Here is a 25,620-nt window from a genome sequence, read left to right as displayed (position 1 = left end):
GTAGAATTATTTCAATAAATAACCTATTTATTGTTATTTTTATTCTGTATGAAAAAACTTTATAAATAAGTTGAGTATTTAATGTGTGTTCAAAGATAAATATTACAAATTTTTACAAATTTGCAATTAAATAACATAAAAAATTTACACTATCAATACTTAAATTATTTTTTAAAATGTATAAAATACTTAAAAATCAAATAAATAAAATTTTAACTAAAAGCATTTTTTGGGGAATAAATTAAAAACAATCTAACTAACGTTTTTCTTAGGCTGTTAAATGATACATAAATAAAAAAATCTTTGAAAATGAACATGTAAAGCAAATAAAGGCAGTTTATATTTGGGTATTTATTTTTTTGTTCAGGTTATTAACGTAAAATAGTTCAGCGTGTGGGGATATGTTTGAGAAAATATTTCAGTAAATAAATTTTTAATAGCTTAATAGTTTTTAATATTTTTTTTAGTTTCTAGATTTTATATTTATCTTTTGATATATTTATTTATTTGTTATTTTATAAAATAAATCATAATTAATTATTTTATATTTAGTATTATTTTAACAATTAATTTTGTCGAATATAATTATAGTATTATTTTTTTAGTAAAACAGAAAAAAAAAAAACTAACGAGGTAAGACGAGATTTAATGCGTAGTCCGTGACCGAAAGGTGGCTCCCTTCGTCTTCGTCTTCATGGTTTCACAGTTCACACCATATTTTTATACACAAACACAGAATGAATACGGTAGATTTTACATTTTAGCTCAGAAGAACGTTGAAATGAAGATCGAAAACGCCACATCGAGATCTATTTCTCTTCATTTTCACTCACCCACTTAACTCCCCCAACCCTATTCAGATCCCAAACCCAAACCCCGCCACGCGATGTGTTTCAAATCGGAGCGATAAACCCCTGCATCTCGCACGATCCCACGCCGTTTCGCGTAAAAATGGGTGCGAGCCAATCAGTGCAAAGTTTGGAAGACAGCGAAGAAGAGGAACAAGAGGAGGAAGAAGAAGATGACGAGAGGAACCTCAACGGGCCCTTGATGGGCCGGGCCCAATTGGGCAACCACATGGTGAAGAAGGTTCTGGAGCAGGAGCCCGAGATGCTGCCGTGCCATGCCTCCGCTTCTCCGCTCTCGCCGCAGCTCTCGTCGCTCGGGACGCCTCGGCTCGGCCCCTCGATCAAGGTCTGGGACCCCTACAACGTTCTCGGCCCGCCGCCGCCCGCACTGTCCCGGAGCTTTTCGGGGAACGGGATAGTCACCGTGCCGGACGACGAGGCGTTGACGGAGGTTTTCCTAATCAGCCACGGCGAGTGCGAGCTGAATCTGGCTCCGGACTTGGTCGGCGGCCGCTGCCCCGCCGCTGCGCTGACCGTCAACGGGAAGCGCCAGGCCAGGGCTCTGGCCGTGTTTCTCAAGTCGCAGGGGGTTCGGTTCAGCGCCGTGTATTCGTCGCCGCTGAATCGGGCGCGGTCCATGGCGGTGTCGGTGTGCAAGGTAGTTTCCTCAGTTTGAATGTGTTCAATTGTGTGCAAGGATCACTTACATTTTGAAACAGTAGTGTTTGTGTATGTGTGTTCTACATGTGTTATTGCCATGTGTTTTGAATGCTTCTAACTGCATTTTATGTTTTTAAAGCTTTTGTAGAAAGATAAATGAGAATATCTTAAAAATTAGACAATAGTGACTTATGTTTGCCTTTATATCGTTGATTGTTTCTCTTGATGAGATTTGTGTTTTATGTTAATTTTAAACTTATTATGTACATTGTATTGTAACCAATCCGACTGGCATGGTGTGATCGGTGTAGCTAACCTTACTTAGTGAGATAAGGCTTTATTGCTTGTTTGTACATTAGCTGAGTTGTGTACCATAATGTGTCGTGTTGTGTCTGATTTCTGGATTGTGTGTTTGTTATATATTTATTTTCTTAACGGCAAATGTTATTTGTTAGTATTGGTAGTTTTTTGTTAGCGGGAATTCAAACCCACAATCTCTCCCCCCTTTCCTTCTCCCTTCACCACTAGACCAACCTTATATCTCTGTGTGTGTGTGTTTGTTATATGCTTTGAATTTTTAGCAATTGAAGTCTGGGCTTTGATTGAGTAACTTTAATCAGGTTGTGCTTGGTCATGAGCTCTAAATGGTTGAGTTTAAAGTTGAAGATGGGGACATGGTGTTGGATTTATAAATATGAGAACATGAAATTGGAAATGGTTGATCTGATTCCTTGACTGATCATAAATGTGGATAGCAACAATGAGTGTGCTTGCTTGTTATTTTAATATAATAACATGTTTTACTTTCTTAGAACATCTTTCGTGTGTTGAATATACTGTGTTTTTGGATTGTTGTTAAGGCTAGTATGCTCTGTGGAACTCTGCTACTTTTAGGATTATGAGAAGCAGATGTATCCTCTTAAACAGCTTAGTTGGTTTTCTCCTCTAATATTTAGAGAATTGATATTGGCTTCAAATCATCTCCCTTGTAACATGAAATTTAGCATAAAACTCATGTCTGTTGCCATTTTGGATTTTCTGTAACTTAATTACACCTAGAACAGTAAACAAAACTAAAATTGGAAAAAGTTAAGAGAAGTTTGGCATTTTATTTTACTCAATTTCTTTCCAATTATCTTTGTTTACAAAGTTTGTTGATCTAATTTTTTGTTCAATTTGAAACTAGTGGATGACGTCATAGGTTAAACCTGAGTTAAAAACACATGGAAGAAAGTAGGGTAGCTAGCATATATTATCTTCCAGATGTTAGCTGACTGTATCGGTAATAATAATGATAGATGAGCATGTAATGCTTAAAGGAACAATTAGTTGCATATGATGCTAGATGCTTATGAAATTCACATATTGCCTTATTGATTGAGATAAAAAATACTAGCCAAACACCTTTTTATTAAAATCCAGCCGCCTCCTACTAAGATATAAGGCTTTTTAAAGATTACACACACCCTGTATCCCGCTAGTTCACTTTTAAATTAGTAAATATCTGTTTTGATCCTCTAAGGATATATGTGAGATCATATTGGTCCTCTATTCATACATACATCAAATAAGTCTTCCAAGGTATATGTCACATTGAATTGGTCCTGTAATGTCATTTTCTTGCCATCAAATTTGTCCTCAAAGAATAAAATTAGTGGCATTAATTATCATTGAGGGTGTTGATGATAAATGGAAGACCAACGTGATGTGTATAACTTTAAAGGACCAGAATGTGTTTTTACTCTATAAAATTCATGTTGAATATTTTCACTTGCAATTGGCTAAAAATGCGGTGGTTGTTCTAAAGATTGATTGATACTAGGTGGGTAAATGCAAGATTAAATAACATATCTATGAAATTGGATGCTGATTCGTATGAATAGAAGTAATAGATGTTAATTCTCCATTTGATCAATGCAAAATGGAAAAGGTGGAAATGGTAAAAACTCCAACGACCACTATGGTTTTGATGCTAGGCACTAAATAATCTTGTTCAGAAAGATGTGGTTGAGTGTATTCAATAGTTGGAAGGCATGAACAAAATAAACTCCAGAAATTAGTTTACATGAATCTGTAGTAGCAGCATGATTATTTTACAATGAACTTTGTGTCTTCAGCTATTTCACTTCTGATGGTTCATGGTTGCATAACTGCCAATGAGAAAAGGACTAACTACATTCTAGAATCTTGTGCTTGAAATCTTATTCTTTAAAGTTCCTATGGACAGGAAGTCAATTTTTCAGAGGAACAAATTCAATCCTCAGATGCTCTTGCAGAGATTAGTCAAGGGAATTGGGAAGGCTGCCTTCGATCAGAAATATATACTCCCGAAATTCAGGGCTTAATTGACAGGTTCCAGCCAGATTTTACTGCACCTTCTGGTGAATCACTTAGACAAGTAGAATTCCGGATGATTCACTTCTTAAATGGAACTATCCTTGCATTACATGAAAAATTGAGATTTGACTTATCATCACATCAAAATGACAGCCAGGCATTTGCACAGCACAACTCCCATGCTCTTCTCACTAACTCAATTCACGACCAAGATGGACCTTCTCTCCCTCCAAACCAATGGGATTTGCTCAACAGGCACCGGCCTGCATTCTCAAGGAAAAAGTCTGGTAAGAGCAGGCTACAATTTGTGACAACTACTGGTGATGAAATTGAAGACGAAATTTCTTCTGGCAACGTAAACCACCAAAGTTCTCTGCATAATTCTGGTTTCAACAGCTTTTCACCAACTGTGTCTTGTATAGGACTATTTACTCATTCTGTGCCAATAAAGTGTCTCCTGACTGGCCTTCTTGGATGTAGTCCTCTGATGTCACATAAGTTTTGCATAGAAGACTCTTCAGTGACTGTGTTGCAGCATTCTCTGAGAACTGGTTGGCAGATTAAAAGGCTGAATGATACGGCACACCTTAGGCTTCTCTAGTTAGAGAAGTTGTACTTAATAATCTGAATTTTTGGCATTGGTTTGTATACAAATTTAGTTGGTTGTTGATATTCACCGATTCACAAAATTCGTGGCCTTTTATTGTAACCTTTATTTATTTCTGCACTGGTCTATTCCAAAAGAGGAATGATGCAGGAGTTGGATTGTTGTATTAATTCTTTTTGGTTTGTAGCATTACTGAAGTTGTTATACATCTACATGCCATGTATTTCCATGTACTTAAAAAGATACAATTGTTTTGGAATTCAATAGCTTTGAAGATAGTATTTTATCTTAATCTTAGTGATATGACAGTTAAATTTTGTTCTAGAATTATACTTGAACTTTTGTTATGTACGAATTGGACCACTGTCTATAGGTGAGGGATTCTTGTTAGTCAGAGTGGGGTCACCAGCAAAAGATCTCTCATTTTATTCCGTACTCTGATCTTTAATTTGTCACCATTACTGTAGCATGCTGCAGGGACCATGCTACTACTCTTCTGTCATGTGAGTCACACATGGTAAGTAATGGTATTTTTTCATGCTTCAAGGATCTGGGAGCTAACTAGTGCAGCAACTTCAACCGTGACCAGTATCCCTTTATTTTACATTTTGGTTTCAGTGAATTAAAGGGTGTTGCTAGGTGCACCCAGCATTATTGCTGGTGCACCCATTACTTAATGTGAAAAGATAAAATTACCCTTGTGTATTTTTAAAAATATTTTTGTGCACCCAGCTCATTCAGGTTGATCCGCATATGCAATGAGTTGATCTGCATAGATTTTTGTTGATCCGCAGTTGATATAGATGATCCGCAAGTTGAATTTTAAGACTTACGGATCAAGTTGATCTGTAAGTCTTTTATGGATCAAGTTGATCCACAAGTTGATTTTTAAGACTTACGGATCAAGTTGATCTGTAAGTCTTTTACGGATCAAGTTGATCCGTAAATGGAGAAAGAAGGCAGGGGTAATTTGACCATTTTTAAAGAATGTTGGGTGCACTAGCAATAATGCTGGGTGCACCTAACAACATTCTGAATTAAATCCTTTGAAAAAATTTGGTATGCTGAATTTTAAATTTGTTTCACTTTTTTTTAGGTATATACCAATCATACCATTATTATCTAAAAGCTACTTTGAATTTCAACTAATCAAAGTTGGATCAGGTACTCATTTAAAGAGGTAAACTTTTGCTTCTATTATCCTTTTTTCCCCTTTGTTCCCAAGTTCAAACACAAGACTTTGTGATGTTAAGCCTGTTGAACCAAGTACAAGATATGATTCCAAGATATATGAAAACTTCTAGACCCATTTTATTTGGCATGGTATTATACTGTAGAACTTACTTAAGTTTTGAATAAATAATACATGTAATGACATTGTAAACTGTTTTACATTGTCATCATCAAAAACCGACATGTTAAATTTATTAATTTGTATAATAATTACTTTAAAAGTTATACTGATTATAATTTTTTATTGATTAAAAACTTTTACATTATCATTAAATGCCTATTATTCTGTTAAATTTTTGTATGTCTATCTTTAACTTGAGTATACTTAATTTACTCACCGAAAATTTTCACAACTAGCCATTGATTGGCCTTATCATGGCTGGTGGACTTATGCAAGCCAGGTCACATGGGGTAGGGAAAGCAGCAGCAAAAGCGTGGAATAAAAGGGACCAGTGTATTCAAAACTCCAAAAACTTCATCATGTGAAAGAACCTATCATTAGTTGCTGTAGTACATGTTGTGCACAAGTGCATTGTCTCCTGCACTGGTTCAATTCCTTCTCATCCCTTAGGAAAATGGAATCTTTTCTGTACTGATGACAACAAACAAAATAAAGAGAAACCAAAGACATTCATAAATACATGTGCAAAGAGACAACAGAAGTTAGAAACCAATTTGGTTTGGTTTTTTTATCAAACTAGTTTTTGCACACCCCTAATTGCATTTCCTCTGCCTTTCCCGTATGACGTATTACCAAATTCAAGTATACATTGTCACACACACATTGGTAAAGTTCACCAAAATTCCCTTACTACATCACTATTTGCATCCTTCTGTTTAGCCGAAGTTCTCAGAATTTCATGGCCACTAGCTCCAAGTTATCTTCCTTTGTCTTTCTGTTTGTCTTGTTAGCCGATTCACTAGCTCTCAGATCAAGTACCGAGCCAACAATTTCAGCTTCTCCAAAACCTTATGTGGTAGCACCTGGTATTATCTCTTTTTTTTCCCACTCCAAGTGCTGATAGACCTATGAATTGGGCAGCTCCTCCTGAGGAAGAGGCATCCTTGCCACCACTGGCGCCAAGTTCCAGCGAGTTTGTTGGGAAGAAGTCTTCCAGTTCATCTAGGTTGGATTATGCAGCTGCCATTGTTGGTATCCTGCTCTTCAGTTTCTTGATATCTATAGCATATTTGTTTGAGCATTTACCAATTACCATAGATGATATTTTTCTTTAGATGTCATTTTCTACCACCAAATTAAGTGTTTTTCATTCTATTTCTCTCCTCCATATTTCAATTACTAGCCTGTTAACATGGAAAAATTTTATGCCATACCTTTAAGAATTGTCTTTTGTATTCGCAGTCTCAATTGTGATAATTTTTGTTCCACATTTCTTTCAATTTGAACCTTTAAAAGTAACATCTTGAGCCAAATCTGATTAATAATATTACTTGAAGATGTTTTTTTGGGTGTTGAACGGGAGGCTCATAGCAAACCTTACAAGAAAAAGAGAATAAGAGAATAGGAAAGAGATGGAGCACATTGCGAGCATTTGAACTTGGCACTCACAATTCACGTCCTTCAACCTTAATTAAGGGGGAATTTTTAATTTTAAAATATTAAGAATAGAATGCAATCTAACTTAATTAATGATAAATGACTACGGTTATATATGTACTTTAGAAGTGGCTTATCTGTTTGATATACATCACGTGTATCTTTTCAGGGAGATAATCTTTATATTAGTTAGTTTAGTCGATATGATAAATAAAGGGTGTCATAAACAACCTATACTATTAAGATATCATTGAAAAATAAAACATTAACTTTACCACAATTTCTTTATATTTGTGCAACCCAACCTTCAAGGAAAGTACTTTGATTTTTGACAAGATTTTCATTCTCATAATTCTCTGTACGTCTTGACCAAAATAAATCATACAATTATCAACATAACAATTAATTTTCTTAGCATTAACAATAACAACACATTTTTATGCAAATAAATAATTTCCACTAAGCAACATTTTACAAGTGTAACATCTGGAAGCAATCTTTTTACATAGAAATGTGTTTTTCTTTTCAATCATGGCAGTTTTTTTACTATCACAATTGATAAATTAGATCAAACTGAAATTATTTAAAAAAGTCTAATATTTATCCATTTTTTACTTCTTTTTATTTCATTTTCTCTATTTTTTCTCAAATGAAACGAAGCATTAAGATGAATAAAAAAACGGAATAATTGACTTTGATAATTTAACCCATAAATAAAAAAAATTGAATCATTCATATTGGAGCCAAATCCAAATCCAAAAAAAGTGAAACAAAATTTGTAACAATACTAGGAAAAAACGTTCCGAAAATTGAACCTGGAAGAAAAAGTGCATGTTTAGTTTGCGGTTAAAATTAATGTGATTTGTGTTCCAATGTAGATTCAATATATAAAAACAAAAATAAGAGTCTAGATCCTTTAGCAAAAAAAGTATTTTTGCTTTAAAAAGTAATTTTCACCTAATTTTAATTAGAGTAGCATTTTTTTTTTTTTTTTACCTTTCCACACAAGCAAAACAAAAGTCAAACTGAAGAAACCGAAGGGAAGGGGGCGTTTATTGATCTTTCGTAGATACGACCAAGTAGTCAGTTTACTGCAGCCTGATTGGTGTACTTTCCAAACCGTATGGAACTAGAAATACTCTCAGCAATTGACACCTCTTTGGCTTAATGATATCACATCACATATTCATCCACCCGAAATTTTTTTTACCAAATTCTTTTTTTCTTGGCCTGCAAGAGTAATTTAACCTGTGACAAATTTGAAATTTCAGCCATCTTCAGTGAAATAAGGCACTGTAACATAGAAGAAGTGATCAACTCCTTATGAAATTACTTCAATATTGTATCCATAAAAGTAAATTCCATGTGTATATTATTAGAAACTGCAACTTGGTAGATCTTTCTTTCCTCCATGTTGTAGAAGTCGTCAAAAGGTTCAAACTGCCACGAAGATTCGCGCGAAGACATTTTTGTCTGGTTCATGTTCGGGATATAAAACCCGCCAGAGATGAAAACTGTTTCCTTCTAAAAACAGAACAACTAACACACCACAATACCTTCTAAATTTTTCCATTTCTCTCTTTACTTGTTTTCTTTGAACAAATTAAACTCTTTTTCACCGAAACAGTGTGTGCGTGCGTGAGTTCCTAGTACCTGACTTTGATTCAAAACATTAAACAGTGTCATTGATCTCTATCATTGTTCCATTCCTTTTGATGGCTCCCTCGAATTCAGACACCCTGGGTCGCCATTCTCTGATTCCGAGCTATCTCTATTCCTCTCCCTCGTCGCAGGAGAAGAAGATGGAGGCTTCGAGTTTCGCCATTCATTCTCCAAGTGAGAATCAAAATATAGAGATGTTTTCGCCGTCGTTCTATGCTGCTTGCACCTTTGGTGGAAGCCTCAGCTGTGGCCTCACTCACACTGGCATCACGCCTCTTGACGTTGTCAAGTGTAACAAACAGGTCTCACTCTATCCATAACCCCTTTTTTGCCCGCCAATGCATTCATTCCCTCACATTCAATTTTCATGCCTCATTTTTATCAAAACTGAAAACAGAAAATATTTTCTCCAAACAAATGTAGATAGTTTTGATGTATCCTTAATTGTATATTTGTATTGCCACTGCAATTCTAGCTACTTTTCATTTTCATTAATTGCAACCAGGATCATTGCCGCAGTTTAAAACCATGTGTTTATCCAATTAATCTTTAGAAAACACTTACGCATTTTTTGTCACAAAAAGGTAATAGCTAACTTTTATGTGATTTGGTGCTTGGTTTGTCTCTTAACATTTAGTTATCAATTTCGGATTGACCCTGTGATGTACAAGAACACCAGCACTGGATTTGGAGTCATGTTTAAGGAGCAGGGACTGAGGGGCTTTTTCCGCGGGTGGGCACCTACCCTTGTTGGTTACAGTGCACAGGGTGCCTTCAAATATGGATTCTATGAGTTCTTCAAGAAGTACTATTCTGACATAGCTGGTCCAGAGTATGCAACCAAGTACAAGACATTGATCTACCTAGCCGGTTCCGCATCTGCTGAGTTGATTGCAGGTGTTGCTCTTTGTCCATTTGAGGCAGTGAAGGTCAGAGTTCAAACTCAGCCTGGCTTTGCTAGAGGCCTGGTCGATGGCCTACCAAAGTTGGTCAGAACTGAAGTAGTCTCAGGGTATGATTATGAATTTTATAAATGTTGCTGATTAACTCTTTCCATTGTTTTGGTAGTAGAAGTTGGTGCGAAGGGATCTAGAATCCCTGCAATTGCTTTTCCATGCATTCACACAGTTAGCAGCTCAAAACTGCCAAATGAAGATCAAACAGTTCATATTTTATCTCAATAAATTGAACATGCTTTTGAAGTTGAATTATTTGTTCTATATTACAATGCGTTGGAGTATAAGTATGAGATGAAGTCCCACATCGTGTAGGCAAGACTCATAAACCTAAGCCTTAAGGTTTTGAGTTGAGGGGTAGTATCAGGTTCACTTATATGTTCATGATCCATTGGTGTAAATCTCTTCAATGTTTGCTCCTCTCAATTCCCCAACACAATGCATTGACACATGAATGTGTGAAAAAATTGACTACACCTAATCCATTTCTATGAAGGTGTATATGTTATTCATGATTCATACACTTGCTAGGATAAGCTTACAATGAAATGTCATATGCCTTTCAGGTTGTACAAGGGAATTATGCCTCTATGGGGAAGACAAGTTCCACATGTAAGTTCCCCCCATCTTATATTCTGTAGTTTGCACGATAAAGTCCTTTTTTTTTTTTTTTGCTTAATTGGCTGCTCATGTATTGCTTAGTTTAGTTTATTAATTCATTTTCTTTTTTTACATATAATTCCAAAAAAAATTATTTTGTTACCTGTTGTCTGTGATATATGTTGCAGATTAAGTCCCAATTTGACCACTAAGTAGCCTGCTAACATACTATTTTTTTTTTTTCTGGGGGATACCGGTTGGTATTTTGCTTTCTTATGTGTTATTAAAATTCGGTAGGATTTTTATAGTAGTATTTTAGTCATTATCCTATTTAGTTAGTGAAACAATATGGTAGACAGTGAAATTTAATAAATTCTTATAAGGACTAATCTGAAAACTTGTCATTATACAAAATCTTATCAATGATTCCTTTTGTGTGTTTTTTTCCCTCTTTATAGCAATTCCCTTGGAAAATTGCTTATCTGTTGTCATTTATTGATGATTTTGGATGCATCTACCCTATATCATTACTTAAGAGTGTAAATAATTTTCTTTCTTGCAGATACAATGATGAAATTTGCTTCATATGAGAACATAGTTGAGATGATTTATAAGCATGCCATCCCCAAACCAAAACACGAATGCAGCAATTCCCTGCAACTAGGTGTGAGCATTGTCGGTGGATACATGGCTGGTATATTGTGTGCCATTATCTCTCATCCTGCTGATAACCTTGTCTCTTTCCTGAACAATTCCAAAGGGGCAACGGTTGGTGATGTAAGTGCCTAATTTGATGTACAATCAATGTTGTTGTTTTTGGTGTTTTGTCTGCATAACTGCGTGTGACACATTATGTGATCAACCTATCTAATGGAAAAAAATATATAAAATAATGGAAAAAAGGTTGTCTAACTTACCGGATAGAAGATGATTGATGCAATTAATTATGTATTTCAAGATGGTTGGTACAATTTTCTTAATTGCATCAATTATCTTCTTTGAACAACCCCATTTTTATTTGGAGTAAGTTAGAGAACCCCGGGACAAATCTAAATAGGATACGCATCTAAACGATCACCTATTGACTTTTATAATAATTACCTTTAAAGTCATAAAAGATGATTTTGTGTAAAATAATTCACTGCAGAAAAATTAAACTATAAAAACATATACTTGTAAGGTTTTATAGTTTTAATGGAAAAGAACACATATTCCTCGAGTAATGAATTTTTTCCTTCCAAATGCAGGCTGTGAAGAAGCTTGGATTATGGGGTCTGTTTACCCGTGGTCTTCCTCTTTGTATTCTTATGGTTGGAACTCTCTCACTGGAGCACAATGGGGAATATATGATTCATTCAAATTTTTGTGGGGCTGTAAGTTTTTTGCACAATTTGCTAGCTGGTTCTGATATATAGTTTTAGTTTGGTTTATTTCATGGTATTCGTTTGGATAATATAATGAAATTCTTGTTTTTCTTATCAGGCCAACGACTGGCGGTGTTGCTCCTGCTGCTGTTCCTACTCCTGCTTCTGCTGCTTAGCTTGCAAAGGTGTAAAATGTCCAATGGATTAGCATGATAAAACTTAATTAGATAGTTTTGTTTCAGAAACACATGAAAACCAGCGAATGTAGGGACCATAAATAATCAAAGAAACTGCTGAAACTAGATAGGAAACTTTATATGTGAAAGAGAATACTAAGAAGTGTTTTTTAGGCATTAGTTAAGAATAAATTTTTGTATAAAAAAGTGTCTTCGTATAAAATTCTAAACCTTTATATATATATATATATATATATATATATTATTTCTTAATCAATATTTGTTGCTATGGTTTGTAAAATTTTTGAACAGCTGTGTATTGAAAGTCTGCTTCACAGCAGTACATATCGTTAATTATCATTGCAATGATTAATTGGAAGTCAGTAGTCACACTTTCATTTATTACTTCTTCCCGCTTCTTTCCCCACAACAAAATCTTTTTTTTTTTTGTATCCATGAAATTGATTTAACTAATTATTTTAGATTTTTAATTATTTTTAGGTGATTTAAATTAACTAAAAAATAATTAAAAAATTCAATATTATAGTGTTGCTTGAGTGATTTAGCATCAATTTTTTTTATCAACAGTCAACCCCTAAAATGAACCGATGAACTAAAATTCTTAATTTTGAAACAATAGAGACTAAATATTTCTATTTTTCTAAAAAACTAAAAATTACAGATTAAATAAAATAAAAAATTATTTCTTTATTTAAATAATTATTGAAAAACTTATGAAAATAAAATAAATCTCATCATTCTTCTACACTTTATCTATAGCTCATACAATGCCACAAGTTTTACTTGTCCAAAAATTATATGTTCGGATAGAAATCAAATAAAGAAAATACATATAAGGATGTATTTTTTTTTATTTAATCTGGGATTGAAGTTGAAAAATAGAGAGAGAAATTAACCATTGAAAACAAATTTTCAAAATTTTCTCTTTTTCAATTTAAATTTTAAATTTTTGGTTTAAATTCACTTTTAATCTCTATTGTTTAATGATGGTATAATTTTGACCTCTTAAATTTTTTTTACTGTATATTTGATATTCTACTTTTTCAAACTTTAGTAATTTTGGTCCGTGTATAATCTATCATCAATTTTTTTAACACAAACTGATAAAATAACATGAAAATGATAACAAGATATTATATTACGCTAATATGCTGACAATATCTCATGACAATCTCACATGTACATTAACATGATATTAATTGTCTAACTTTTAATCTTATTATCACATATTAACATAAGTCACGTCATTACTAAAATGTTAAATCAACATTTTTTTTTAAAAAAGTTATAATAAATCAATAATGATTCAAATTATTAAATTTTAAACGCATAAATATTAAATATACAGTAAAAAACAAAATTATACAATCATAAAATCATAATATATTACAATTAGAAATAAATTTTTAAAGTAACTTCACTCATTTTTACTCGAAAAAAAAACAAATTAAATAATTTTTATTTTCTGCATACCTTCTATTAGTATATGCTAATATTTATACTCTCACTTTCTAATCTTATTTAATTGTTTTAAGATAAAATTCTAATTTTATCTAATTGTTTAAAATAAAATTCTAATCATAACTTCCTAATCTTAACTAATTTTTTAATCCTAACTTCCTAATCTTATCTAATAAAATATTAATCATAACTAACTAACAATCTTATCTAATTAGTAATTGATCCTTTATTTTTGAGTTATACCAATCTTATCTAATTAGTAATTGATCCTTTATTTTTGAGTTATTACATAGTACCAAAAGTGAAATCGAACCTAAAATTTTGTCTCATCTTTCAATTTTCTCTTCACAGTTGACAGTCTCAAACAACAAAGAGCTGTTTATTTATATTTACATACGCGTCCAACATCCCCGTAAGTTTTAAACTGATGGATTGCACGCACTCAAGCTGCATAGCGACTAACAGTCACTGTAGAAGCCATTAATTAACGAAGAAAGTAAAACGCCGTGAAATGGCGCCAAAGAAGAAACCCGAGTCTGATCCTCATGGAATGTTCAGTGGCATGGTCGTGTTTTTGGTCCCCAAAGGAGTTCAATCCCGTCGATTCCAGGTACAAGTATCATTGTGCATTCAGAACCCACTTTTTTATTTCCATTTGAACTTCCAAAGTTTGCATCTTTTTTCAAGTTTCTTCACTTTCAATTCGTGTCAGATTTGGAAGGAAAGGTTGGTGCAAATGGGGGCTGTGATAGAGGAGCGCTTCTCCAAACGGGTCACTCATGTTTTTGCTATGCACTCAGATGCCCTTCTTCAGCAACTGGATAGGGAGCGTTTGTCACGTTTTAAAGGGGTTAGCTTTTTTTAAGTTGGTGTATTTTATGTTTGCTTAAGTGTAATTATGTTTCCATGGGGATGAAAAGATGATGATAGTATCCATAAAACACCCATTTTGGCCTTCCATTCATCAACAATATTGATAGTTGGTACAATCCGGTTATAGATGGAAGGGTCAAATGATGCTATTGTAACCTTGCTGATGTGTGTGTGTTATTATGTACATGTTTGGTTTGCAGTTGAAATTGTTGTGATGCGCGCTCCAATGAAGATCAAACTGATAAAAGCAAAATGAAAGTAAAAGCAATGATTCCGATCCTTTTGCAATAGTACTTTTGTCTCACAAGTCATTTTCCACCTGATTTCCAAAGATTTCATGCATAGTCTTTTCGGCTTTTGTTTGGGGCGCCTTTGTCTTTGTCTTTGATTTTTCATTTTCTTTTTTTAGGGGCTTAGCTGAATCTGTAACACTTTTATTTTTGTCTCCGGATTCCAAACTCTGGCACATCTTGTGCTTTGTTTGGTCTACAATTAATAATGTATAATTTTGCTTACCAAAACAAAATAGCGGTTTCTTAAGGACCTTATATACCTTTAGAGGGCTAAAGAGATGCATTTATTGATATAGGGTCAATATTATATCAGGTCCTGTATATCTTACAGGGACCAAAGTAGATGTCTACCACAAGCATCTTCAACATCGGTTCTTGTGAGGTTCTTAAGTTTAAGATGCGCTTCTTATTTAAAATTACCATTGGAGGACACCGACAAGGCTTTCAGCTGTAAGAACGGTTTCTTATGTAAGCAACTCGTTCTTACAATTAAAAAACCATTTTGTGAGATGATATGTGAGACCCATTTTAAGTTCTTAGATGATTGCACCATTGAAGTAGAAAGTTGTTAAAAGTTCTTAAATCTTACATGGTATGATATGACCTACTAAAAAGGAGTTAAAAACCTTCACTTTAAGTACACCATTGGAGATGCTCTAATGGTATTTGAAGGGTCTTGATCATGTTTTGAGCTGCTTTTTTTTTTTTTTAAAAAAAAGACTCGTTATGTTGTACTTTGACTTATGTGAGGACTGAATTTGGTACTTGATTATTTTGTTTGTTAGGCAATCACCTTTGAAGTGCATAATGTGGGTTTTTGTTTGTGTTTGGAATGTGATTTACATGCCTTTTGTTTAATTATTTTTGGGTTAACGGTGCATTGTGCAGAGAGTTCTCCTTTATCAATGGTTGGAGGACTGCTTGAAATCAGGGGAGATACTATCAGAGGATATGTATTTACTGAAGTTGGATTCTCAAGGTGAACATATACCTGAGAAGTCTTTGGACCCTGGACTGACTAATCAAAGGACTTCAAGCGATCTTCAACAATTGCTTAATAAAAAGAGCAAATTATCTACTGAGGATACAAAAATTGTAAAAAATGAAAGCCATGATGATGATGGAAAAGAAAAAGCGGTATTTTCATCAACAAGCACAATAAGCAGTCATGGTGAAGTTGACAGTTTAAGTTATGGAAACACAAGACAACAACACCTTGATGCTGAAAATGAGGCCGTATGTACTAAGATCTATGTGCCAACAGCTGAACATTATTTTGCTTTTGTGACTATTTTTCTTTCAAAACAAGCACTTTCCTCTGGCACCTCTATTAAGATTTAATAATAAGCTTCTGCAGAAATAAATTTAATATTTTTCTTATCTTCCAGTCCATATAACCATGTCTAGTTTTCATTCATGCATTCACACACACACGCATGCTTATCAGTTATCACTCGTATATATGCCTATTACTCAGGTTTGTTCCTTCTCGTTGAAAGTTGAAACATCACTAACATGTGGTGCACTTTGCAGTCATCCTTATCATACCATCCACCTGATCTAAACAAGAACATAACAGAGATATTTGGGAAACTTGTGAACATATATAGAGGTAAGACACTTATAACTCCTAGTCTCCTACATATTGTAGTCTTTTTATGGTTCTGTTACTCTGTTGCTTTTAATTATTGGGCTAATGCTTTTTGAAAGCATTGGGTGATGATCGGAGGTCCTTTAGCTATCACAAAGCTATTGCCGTGATTGAAAAGTTGCCATTCAAAATTGAAAGTACCGACCAGATAAACAATCTGCCATCTATTGGCAAATCAATGAAAGATCATGTAAGTGAACTATGTCACTAGACATTCTATCTTGAGCTTCTATCCTGCACTACACTTTGTTTAGTTTGATTGACAATATATATATTTAGTTTCTTAATATTAGTTGCTAATAGCTCTATTGCTCTTCTTCCCTATTAGATTTTTCTCTTCTAAAATTTCAGCTGTCTTCTATGATACCCTCCTAGTTGTATTTTATTACTGGGAATAAAGGTGCATTGTGTTGTCTGTCTAGTTATATTGGGGATCCATCTAAGAGGACAATTGAGTTTTAGTGTGTTGATATTTCTGAACTATGATTCTTTAAGAAAGTTTGTTATTGGGCCATCAAATTATGATTGTTATTATAACATAGTTGTTTGCCTCTAATATTTGGTGATGCTTCCTATTTACCTTTTTTGGCCTTCTGAAGTTTTATTTTATTCATTTTAAAGGCAATGAATCTACATTTATGGCACAGCAATATGAATTTGGATCTTAAGAAGACATTGCTGCCATTTCTTATGTAATGATTTACACTTTAGCCTTTGGTCAAATAACAAGACAAGCAACTGCTTTTACTATTTGCAGGTTCAGGAGATAATGACTACTGGGAAGTTATCCAAATTGGAACACTTTGAAACTGATGAGAAGGTATTACAAGTATTAACCCTGCTTAGTTTGAGATCCATGAAAAAAATTGTATGAATAATTTAATTTTTTAGCTTTAATGATTCATATTTTATTTTTATCCACGAATGATCCTTATGTGATCACAATCTGTAATACTTTTGCATTTAGATTACATGAAAACGCTCATAAGAACCCATGTAATATAGTGCTTGATAACTTACTGTCTTAGTGTCGGAGCTAGTAATTATGTTTTGTCGTAATTTCTTGAGAGTGATGTTTGAACTCAATTTTTAAGGTTGGCTTAATGTGTACTCTATTATTTGCATGGATAGTTAATGGTTGGTCTACTAGTCTATATGCAAAAATTACCTCTGAATTAGTATTTTTTATCATTTATTGTTTAGTTGATCAATGTGTAATAGGAAATGCTAAGTTTTCTGTAGGATATTAACAGCTTGTATATTGTCGACATTTATTGCAATCTTGCTGCCTTCTCTTTTTCCCCCTTATTTAACTATAGGTGCGGACAATATCGTTATTTGGAGAAGTATGGGGCATAGGCCCATCCACAGCACTGAAATTGTATGAGAAGGGACATCGTTCGTTAGATGATCTTAGGAATGATGACTCACTTACAAATGCACAGAAGTTAGGGTTAAAATACTTTGATGATATCGGGCAACGGATTCCACGCCACGAGGTCTGTGGTACTATTGTTAAAAAGATGATATCAACCACCCCCCCCGGACAAAAAAAAACATTTTGCTAAAAACACCGATGCCCTTTTTTATTTGATAGGCTCAGGAGATGGAACACATTTTACAGAAAGTTGGGGAGGATGTTTTGCCTGGGGTAAGCTCTACAAATCCTTGCTCAACTGAGATTAATATGAGCTTTCTATCTTGTCAAAAATGTTTCGTAAGAATCTGTCACATGAAATATCTCTCTTTGTTTGTCTGTTCTTGTGTGTATTTCAAAATAGATATTTCTTTTAGCTGCTCAAGATGAAACAGAGCATCACTGTTTTTTTTTTTGCCAATGGCCAACCTAGGCTTTTGTTTATTCAATCTCAAGGCCTTTTTTTTTTATCTTTTTCTTATGGATCGGTCCAAATTATTACCTCATATTTTACAAAATTGTTGCAATTTACTTCATATAACACTTAGGGACCCCTTGTTTCTCAAACCTTTACCCCCTTGTATTTCAATTCATGCTTTCACTTAGAGATTGCACAGATAATTCTTAATATTATCGACATAACCAACATATAATTTTTTGTTGCTCCCATAGTTTGATTTGAAACATGATATTGAAATTTCGGTTATGGTGTTGTGTCATTTAGGTTGTTATCATTTGTGGGGGATCATATCGACGTGGGAAAGCTACTTGCGGAGACATTGATATCATTATAACACATCCTGATGGAAAAAGGTACTGCTTGATTCCTTATAACCTTTATTCATTGGTGTTTAAATAGGAGAAAACAAAGGGATAATTGAATGAAGACCGTGTGTTTGAATACACAGCGAATGCGTGTTTATATAGGTTGATTACATTAATTATACATTAATAGAGGATATCATGTTTCCTCTAAATCAAAGATTATGTGCCTATAAACCAACATTATTAATAGAATCAGAATATTATATTCTGATTTTCAACACTCCCCCTCAATCTAAAGCTTACTAAGCTCTCAACTTGTTACAAGAAAATAATTTATTCCTAACAAAGTGGAAAACAAAAAAATTGAACTCCACCAAAAAAACAATAGTTTGAGAAGCAACTCAGGGTTGCTGGAGAAGCCAGAGAGAATTGCTACAAAAAATATCTTTGCCAAATCGCTGGAATGACCATCTGCGAAAGAAAATTCATGCTAAGCAAAGCAAGGTCCGTTCTTCTTGAAACCACATTCGGAATCTTCAAACAAATAATATAGGAGATCCAAATTATTTAAACTTGAAACTAAGTCTACTGCTTCTGGAGTAGAAACGAGACCAATGCATCTGGGACATAGTCGGGAACTATTGCACCTGGGACATAGATAGGGTCAGTGCATTTGGAACAAAGACAGGGGCGCTAATGTATCTTGGAAAAAGATGGGGCTAGTGCAATTGGGACAAAGATAGGGCTAATGGAAGCCAATGTCATGAGAGAAAATGAAGGCAAACAGTGACAAAAAATCACTAGATATCAGCAACAGAAATCAGATCTGGATAACGAGTACCAGCAAACGTGCATGGGTTGAGACGAGACTCTGGGGATAGGTGCACTGAGATGGGCAACCACCACGCCAGAAGCGTGGCTTGAACATCAATCTCAAACACCAGGAACACATCCTGCATGAAGCTGTTTGGCATGCCTAGGAAATCGTTTTGGGGTTCTGTAGATAGGCTCAAGAGAGCCAAAAAAGGTGGATGGTCACTAGGAAAATCACTTAAGTTGCGGCGATGACCGGTTAAGAAGCCAAAAAATTTGCTGGAATGCAAAAACAGGTCACCAGAAGAAGAGTGATGAGCAGAAGGGTCCATCAGGGATAGTAGGTCCCTAGTGAGGCACAATTTTCGTGATAGTTCTGTCTGGCTCTAGATAACATGTTAAAATAGGAGGAAACAAAGGGATAATTGAGTGAAAAACGTGTGTTTGAATACACAGCGAATGTGTGTTTATATAGGTTGATTACATTAGTTGTATATAAATAGAGGATATTTTTTTTCTCTAAATCAAAGATTATGTGCCTATAAACTATTATTATTATTAATAGAATCAGAAATTCAGAATATTATGTTCTGATTTTCAACAGTTTAAGAAAATTTGCATTTAAACACATTGAGACTTTTCTAAATCATTGTAGTTGTTGGAAAGCCGCCTTGATTGCGGTCACTCCTAGCCCACCTTAGTTGCGGCCTCTTTGGGGGCTGCCTTAATTGCAACCTCAAGGGTAGTAGTTTAGTCTCGCATTGACTAAATATTTGGTTAAAATAAAGCTTATAAGCTTGGGCAGTCCTCACCTTAAAATCTGGTTTCATGGTGTTAAGCTACGCATAAACCCAAATTCTAAGATGGTTTTCTTAAGTGAGGAATTAAAGTTAATAAAAATTTTGTAATCCCCTCTGTTCAATCGGTGGCAAGTTCCATGCAGTGTTTAATGCCACTCTACAGCCCCAACTAAATGCATTGATGGATAAATTAACCGCCACCAACTCATAATAAGTAACTAAAATTAAACGCATTGACGCAGGAGAAGAAAAAAACAAAGCACATTGTTTAAGCTTCATAACGTTCACTGAGTAATTAAGAAGTTTCTTCCCTCTTAATTAAGCGGTGAACGTTATGAAGCTTAAACAACGCGCCTTGTTTTTTCTACTCCCATATCAATGCATTTAATTCATGAGTTATTTATTATGAGTTGGTGGTGGTTTATTTATCGATCAATGCGTTTAGTTGGGGTCTGTAGAGTGGTAATAAACACCTCTTGGAACTTACCACCGTTTGAATTGAGGGAATTACAAGATTTTTATAGACTTTAATTCCTCGCTTCAGAAAGATTTTGTTGTCAGATTTTGAATGTCCACACTGGTGAGAGGAACAATGAAGTACAGTTTGCTGGTGAAATTCAACTGCATGGTTGTTGTTACTCTCTGGAGATCCCATCAGGAGAACAGAAGATGCTAAATCGACAAGGTGATATAATCAGAATCTGCTACCATTAAGATACCTGAACTAGATTTTGAGATTCCATCAGAGGCTCAGTGGTAGTCTGTCAATGGTGGGAAGGGATACTTATGAGAGTGTCTGATGAACTTGAGGCCCTTAAAGAGGAACACAAAACGTGGCTCTAGAGACAGCTGTGTCAATGCATTTAGTTTGAGTTATTTATGAGTCGGTGGTGTGTTTAATTCATCCATCAATGTGTTGTTTAATTTATTCTCCTCGTAGCTGAACTATTCAATACATGACTTTTTTTATCTTTTGGTGGGAAGGGATACTTATGAGAGCGTCTGATGAACTTGAGGCCCTTAAAGAGGAATGCATAATTTGGCTATAGAGACAGCTGCGCCAATGCATTTAATTTGAGTTATTTATGAGTCGGTGGTGTGTTTAATTCTACCATCAATGTGTTGTTTAATTTATCCTCCTCGTAACTGAACTATTTAATACACGACTTTTTAGTCTTTCTTTTTCTTCCTACTTAAATTAATCTATCTGCATTATGAAGTTTAAACAATATGCCTTGTTTTTTTCTTCTCCTGCATTAACGTTTAATTTATCCTTCACTGTGTTTAGTTGGTGGGATGTAGAGTGGTACTAAACACCACTTGGAACTTACCATCATACAAACTATGAGGGGATTACAAAATTTTGTTGACTTTAATTCCTCAATTCAGAAAGATTTTGTTGTCAGTTTTTGAATGTCCACAATGTGGTATCAATTGCAGATTGCGGAAAATGGCGGAAAGCCAATAATCCGCTATACACATATGGTAAATAGTATTTGATATATAATATAAAAATAGAGCTGCATGCAACTAAAATAAAATACATAAAAATTGGCAACTAAATTTCCCTTTGTACATGGTATATGTCTAAGTCTTAATGTGGGTTTGGGCCTAACTCAACCCCAAAAACTAGCTTTTGGAGTTTCGTTAGGCGCAAACCCACATTCTAAGACGGTATAAGAGTCAAGTCTCACATCGGCTAGAGATAAGGCCAAGATAGAGTATATAAGTGGGGAACAATCCTCACCCTATGAGCTAGCTTTTGAGGTGAGTTAGGCTCAAATCCATATTCTTATAAATATTAATAGAATAACAAATAGTATTATTTTACTGGTACCATGTATCAAAATTTTCCCTTGGTAAAACAAAATTCTTAAAACATTCTTTTAGAATCATGATTTTAGTTTGGGAATGCAAGCCCTGGTGCAGTGGTAAAGTTGCGCCTTGTGGAAACTTCTTTTTTCATGTTCAGAGGTTCAATATATTTGTTTATTGCTTGCAGCCACAAAGGATTTTTGCCAAAGTTCGTAAAGCATTTAAAGGATATGAATTTCCTGAGGGAGGACTTAATTTTCAGTAGTCACAGTGAAGAGGTAATTTAGCATTTTCTTGTTGTCTACAAATGATATTTTTATTTGACTTATTAAGCTTTCCTGTAAAAGATAGATAATATTTTTCCTACAGAGCATAATTTCATCTGTATGCTGATATCATCACAAATAAGAGTGTATGTGTGCTTGCATATGAAGATGCAAAGCGTAAAGAGTTTGTTGTGTTGTAAATAGCAGTTTAAGTTCAGCTCCACCACACTGTTGGGTTCGTTTGCAAACACTTCTCTGTGTTATACAGTTCATATGGTTAAAATTCTAGATTTTAATTGCTTGAAGGATTGAATATGCTACCTTGAGTTTTTTTGAACTGCAAATATAATTTATATTAATGATAGAAGTACCAGAGGTACTAGAAGATACAGATTAGGATTGACTGTTGCAGAGAACTAAGCATACAACCAGAAGTACTTAAAACACAGCCCTGCCCTTCTTAGAAACATTAAATAAAAACTAAAGACATTGCTGAAGCCCACTGGAAAAAAGGGACATTAAAGTCCCTTTCCCACCCCTTCAGCCAGGTCCACATAAGAAAAAGAATACTATCTGCCAGTTTAGAGATATCGAAGGATTGACTATGGAAAATGATATCATTTCCAAGCTTCCAGATTTCATTTGTAGCTGCCAACCACCAAAGTTTCCATCTTCTAGCAGTAGCCGATGATCCTGCAGTAGGTGAGTGCTGGAGAAAATCCATGGGTCTACAGTGGATGGTTCTGACTTCCTTCACCCAGGATAGGAACTCCCACCACAATATGCTACCTTGAGTAGTGCATGAATTTTGAAATGACCAGCATTCTGGAGAAAATGAGGAAGGTGGACCATGTTTTCTAACTTTTATGTTTTTGGATTATTTGGAACTTTGATTGGGATCCTACAGGAATGTGTTAGCATCTTAAAACTTGCTAATCTTATAACCAGGAGCTAATAATTATATCTTATTTTATCATACACTAGGAATTTCAATTAAACCATCATCCTATTCTATAAGGAGCTCAGGATTTCATTCTCTGTTTCGGATATCTTTATCTTTCTATAATTTGTATATAATTATATTTAGATATACTGTTTGGTGAATCAATCTCTACATGATATTTTTGTATATCTATCTGCTAGATGTTTCTGCAATATTTCTATTTTCTTTGTTAATTTTTCTCTGTCTAGACAGGCTACTGATTCTGGTGTTGACACTTATTTTGGTTTTTGCACCTATCCTGGACGGGAGTTGCGGCATCGTATTGATTTAAAGGTGACAAATGATTTTTTTTAAATAGAATATCTTATGAAGGTTCTTGGGAGTTAACAAATTAAGGTTTTCCCTTTTTCTTTCTTCAGACATGTTGCAGGGCACACATTTTCACGTAGTTGTATTGCCATGTTTTTTTTTTTTTCTGTATGAAAGTGCCGGGATTGCCAATCATTTACACAATTAGCACTTAGCCATAGGATACTGGTAAAAATGTAAATGCAATCCCCTCTCCTTCGTTTGCTAATTGTACTTTGTTGCTTAGCTGATAGAGTATATAGACTACATATAGTTTTATGGTTTTTTTCCTTTCTGTTCTGTACAATACATTGTAATTGTATTAGCTGTTGCCAGCTCAGTAGTGCTAGTCACTGCTAGCTGTAGCTTGTGTTACAAGCTTTTGTATATTCTGTTGTATGTCACTGTGCCGTATAAACACTGATCTCTGAGTTTAGAGAATCAAAACTTAATAGCAAAATCACAGTTTATCAAATTTATCTCTCAAATTTCTGAATCGTAGATTTCTTCATTAGCCAACTTATAACATGGTTGACTTTAATTTTTTGGCAGGTGTACCCAAGAGACATATATGCTTTTGGACTTGTAGCTTGGACTGGAAACGATGTCTTGAATAGAAGGTATACTTGCTTCTCTATGGACTGAACTTTCTGTTTTCAGAGTTTTGGCCATTGAGCTCTAGTCGGGAAGTTCAAATTGTATCTCCGAGATTTTTCTTTTGATAGAGTATGGGAATATTAGATTAATTTACTTTCTTACATTTATATACACGTTACTTTAGTGAATGCTTGCAGAAAAGGAGAGAGATAGAATGTGGGAACCAAGATTCCTCAGATACCTTTTGAAATGCTGAACTAATGGATCTAAGAAATTGGTTTTCAACATTAAGCTAGGTGGCATCTTAATTTATGTCAGTGTTGTGGCCAACACAGGATTATCTTTTCAAAACTTTATGAATCTTGCATTTTGAGCAAGTTTGAATCCAATTTCTCCCATAAGTTGAAATTAATTTATGCAACTCAACTTTTTGAGAAGCACTTTCATTTAACTCATTCATAAACAGAGGTACATAAGATAATTTCAACTTAGGAGAGAAGTTTCACTCACTGTATCTCCTTATTTTTTTTTCATTTTCTTACAAGTGCTTATTGAAAAACTTCTCCAAACTAACTCTTTATTGTTTTCATGTGTAAAGAGTGGATATTTTCATAACCATACTTTATTATCAATGATGGGACTTGGTCAGTGTCTTAATTATCTATGTTGTCATTTCTGGGCCATTCGTAGTTATAGAGTTGTGGTTTTTCTTTTTTCGGGTGCTTGGGCACAGGTTGAGGCTGCAAGCAGAATCTAAAGGATTCCGGCTTGACGATACAGGGCTATTTCCAGCTACTCAGGGTTCTGGCGGCAAACGGGTATGGCTTAAAAGAATGTTAACGGTTTCGTCCTGATTTGGTTGAATTCTCACTTATACTTTTGCCACTGCAGGGTGCAAAAGGTAGTGCAAGTTTGAAATTTAATACTGAAAAGGAGATATTTGATTTCCTAGACTTCCCTTGTCTTGAACCACATGAAAGAAATCTCTAAGTATAGAGATGGTTAGTAAGAAATCTCTTGCTAGCTCTCAGCATTCAACCTTGTAGAATATGTTGATGTATTTAGCAAATGGCTTTTTGGTTAGTAAGAAATCTCTTGCTGCTTTGTAAATAAATATACTCGCAGGATACAATTCACGTATCTGACTTAGTATATATTTTTGTACAAAAAATGGTTCTATAAGATGAGAACAGTTTTGACGTAGGATTTGTTTAAAATGCATTATAAGTTACCTTAAACTTGTATGCAAGTGAAATTAGCGGTATATATATATATATATATATATATATATATATATATATATATATATATATATATAGGTTGAGAAAACAATAAAAGATGCATAATTCAGTGGCTAAATATTTTTTAAATTCAATGACATAATTATTCATGGTTTAAGCAGGAGCAAAATGAAACATAAATAGCAGCTAATAAGTGTCAACAACGATTCTTAGAACAGAGCAAAATTAATTATGTTGGGATATATATATTTTAAACCAGTGTAATTGAAATATGTGCCTTATTTATTTGAATAATTTTTATGTTGAAATTATGTT

General features: G+C 34.3%; 2 protein-coding genes and 1 pseudogene across 2 annotated transcripts; all 3 read left to right on the top strand.

Annotated features, from left to right (window-relative positions):
• The first annotated feature begins 620 nt into the window (after positions 1 to 620).
• LOC100793331 (uncharacterized) lies at positions 621 to 4,711 on the top strand. Its single transcript, XM_003518084.4, has 2 exons — positions 621 to 1,506; positions 3,736 to 4,711. The coding sequence occupies exons 1-2, from the start codon at positions 952 to 954 to the stop codon at positions 4,444 to 4,446; spliced, it is 1,266 nt and encodes a 421-aa protein (XP_003518132.1). The 5' UTR covers positions 621 to 951; the 3' UTR covers positions 4,447 to 4,711.
• Positions 4,712 to 8,958: 4,247 nt separating this feature from the next.
• LOC100775589 (mitochondrial phosphate carrier protein 3, mitochondrial-like) lies at positions 8,959 to 12,001 on the top strand (annotated as a pseudogene).
• A 1,866-nt stretch (positions 12,002 to 13,867) lies between these two features.
• On the top strand, positions 13,868 to 25,267 carry LOC100820492 (DNA polymerase lambda). Its single transcript, XM_003519884.5, has 14 exons — positions 13,868 to 14,093; positions 14,196 to 14,333; positions 15,538 to 15,885; positions 16,183 to 16,261; positions 16,360 to 16,490; positions 17,058 to 17,120; positions 17,620 to 17,799; positions 17,898 to 17,951; positions 18,442 to 18,530; positions 22,098 to 22,188; positions 23,372 to 23,452; positions 24,020 to 24,087; positions 24,798 to 24,882; positions 24,956 to 25,267. The coding sequence occupies exons 1-14, from the start codon at positions 13,995 to 13,997 to the stop codon at positions 25,052 to 25,054; spliced, it is 1,605 nt and encodes a 534-aa protein (XP_003519932.1). The 5' UTR covers positions 13,868 to 13,994; the 3' UTR covers positions 25,055 to 25,267.
• Positions 25,268 to 25,620: the final 353 nt, after the last annotated feature.

Source organism: Glycine max, chromosome 2, assembly GCF_000004515.6.
Source record: "Glycine max cultivar Williams 82 chromosome 2, Glycine_max_v4.0, whole genome shotgun sequence".
Classification (NCBI taxonomy): domain Eukaryota; kingdom Viridiplantae; phylum Streptophyta; class Magnoliopsida; order Fabales; family Fabaceae; genus Glycine; species Glycine max.
The sequence above is the reverse complement of the archived record's forward strand: the minus strand, read 5'-3'. Positions and strand labels throughout refer to the sequence as shown.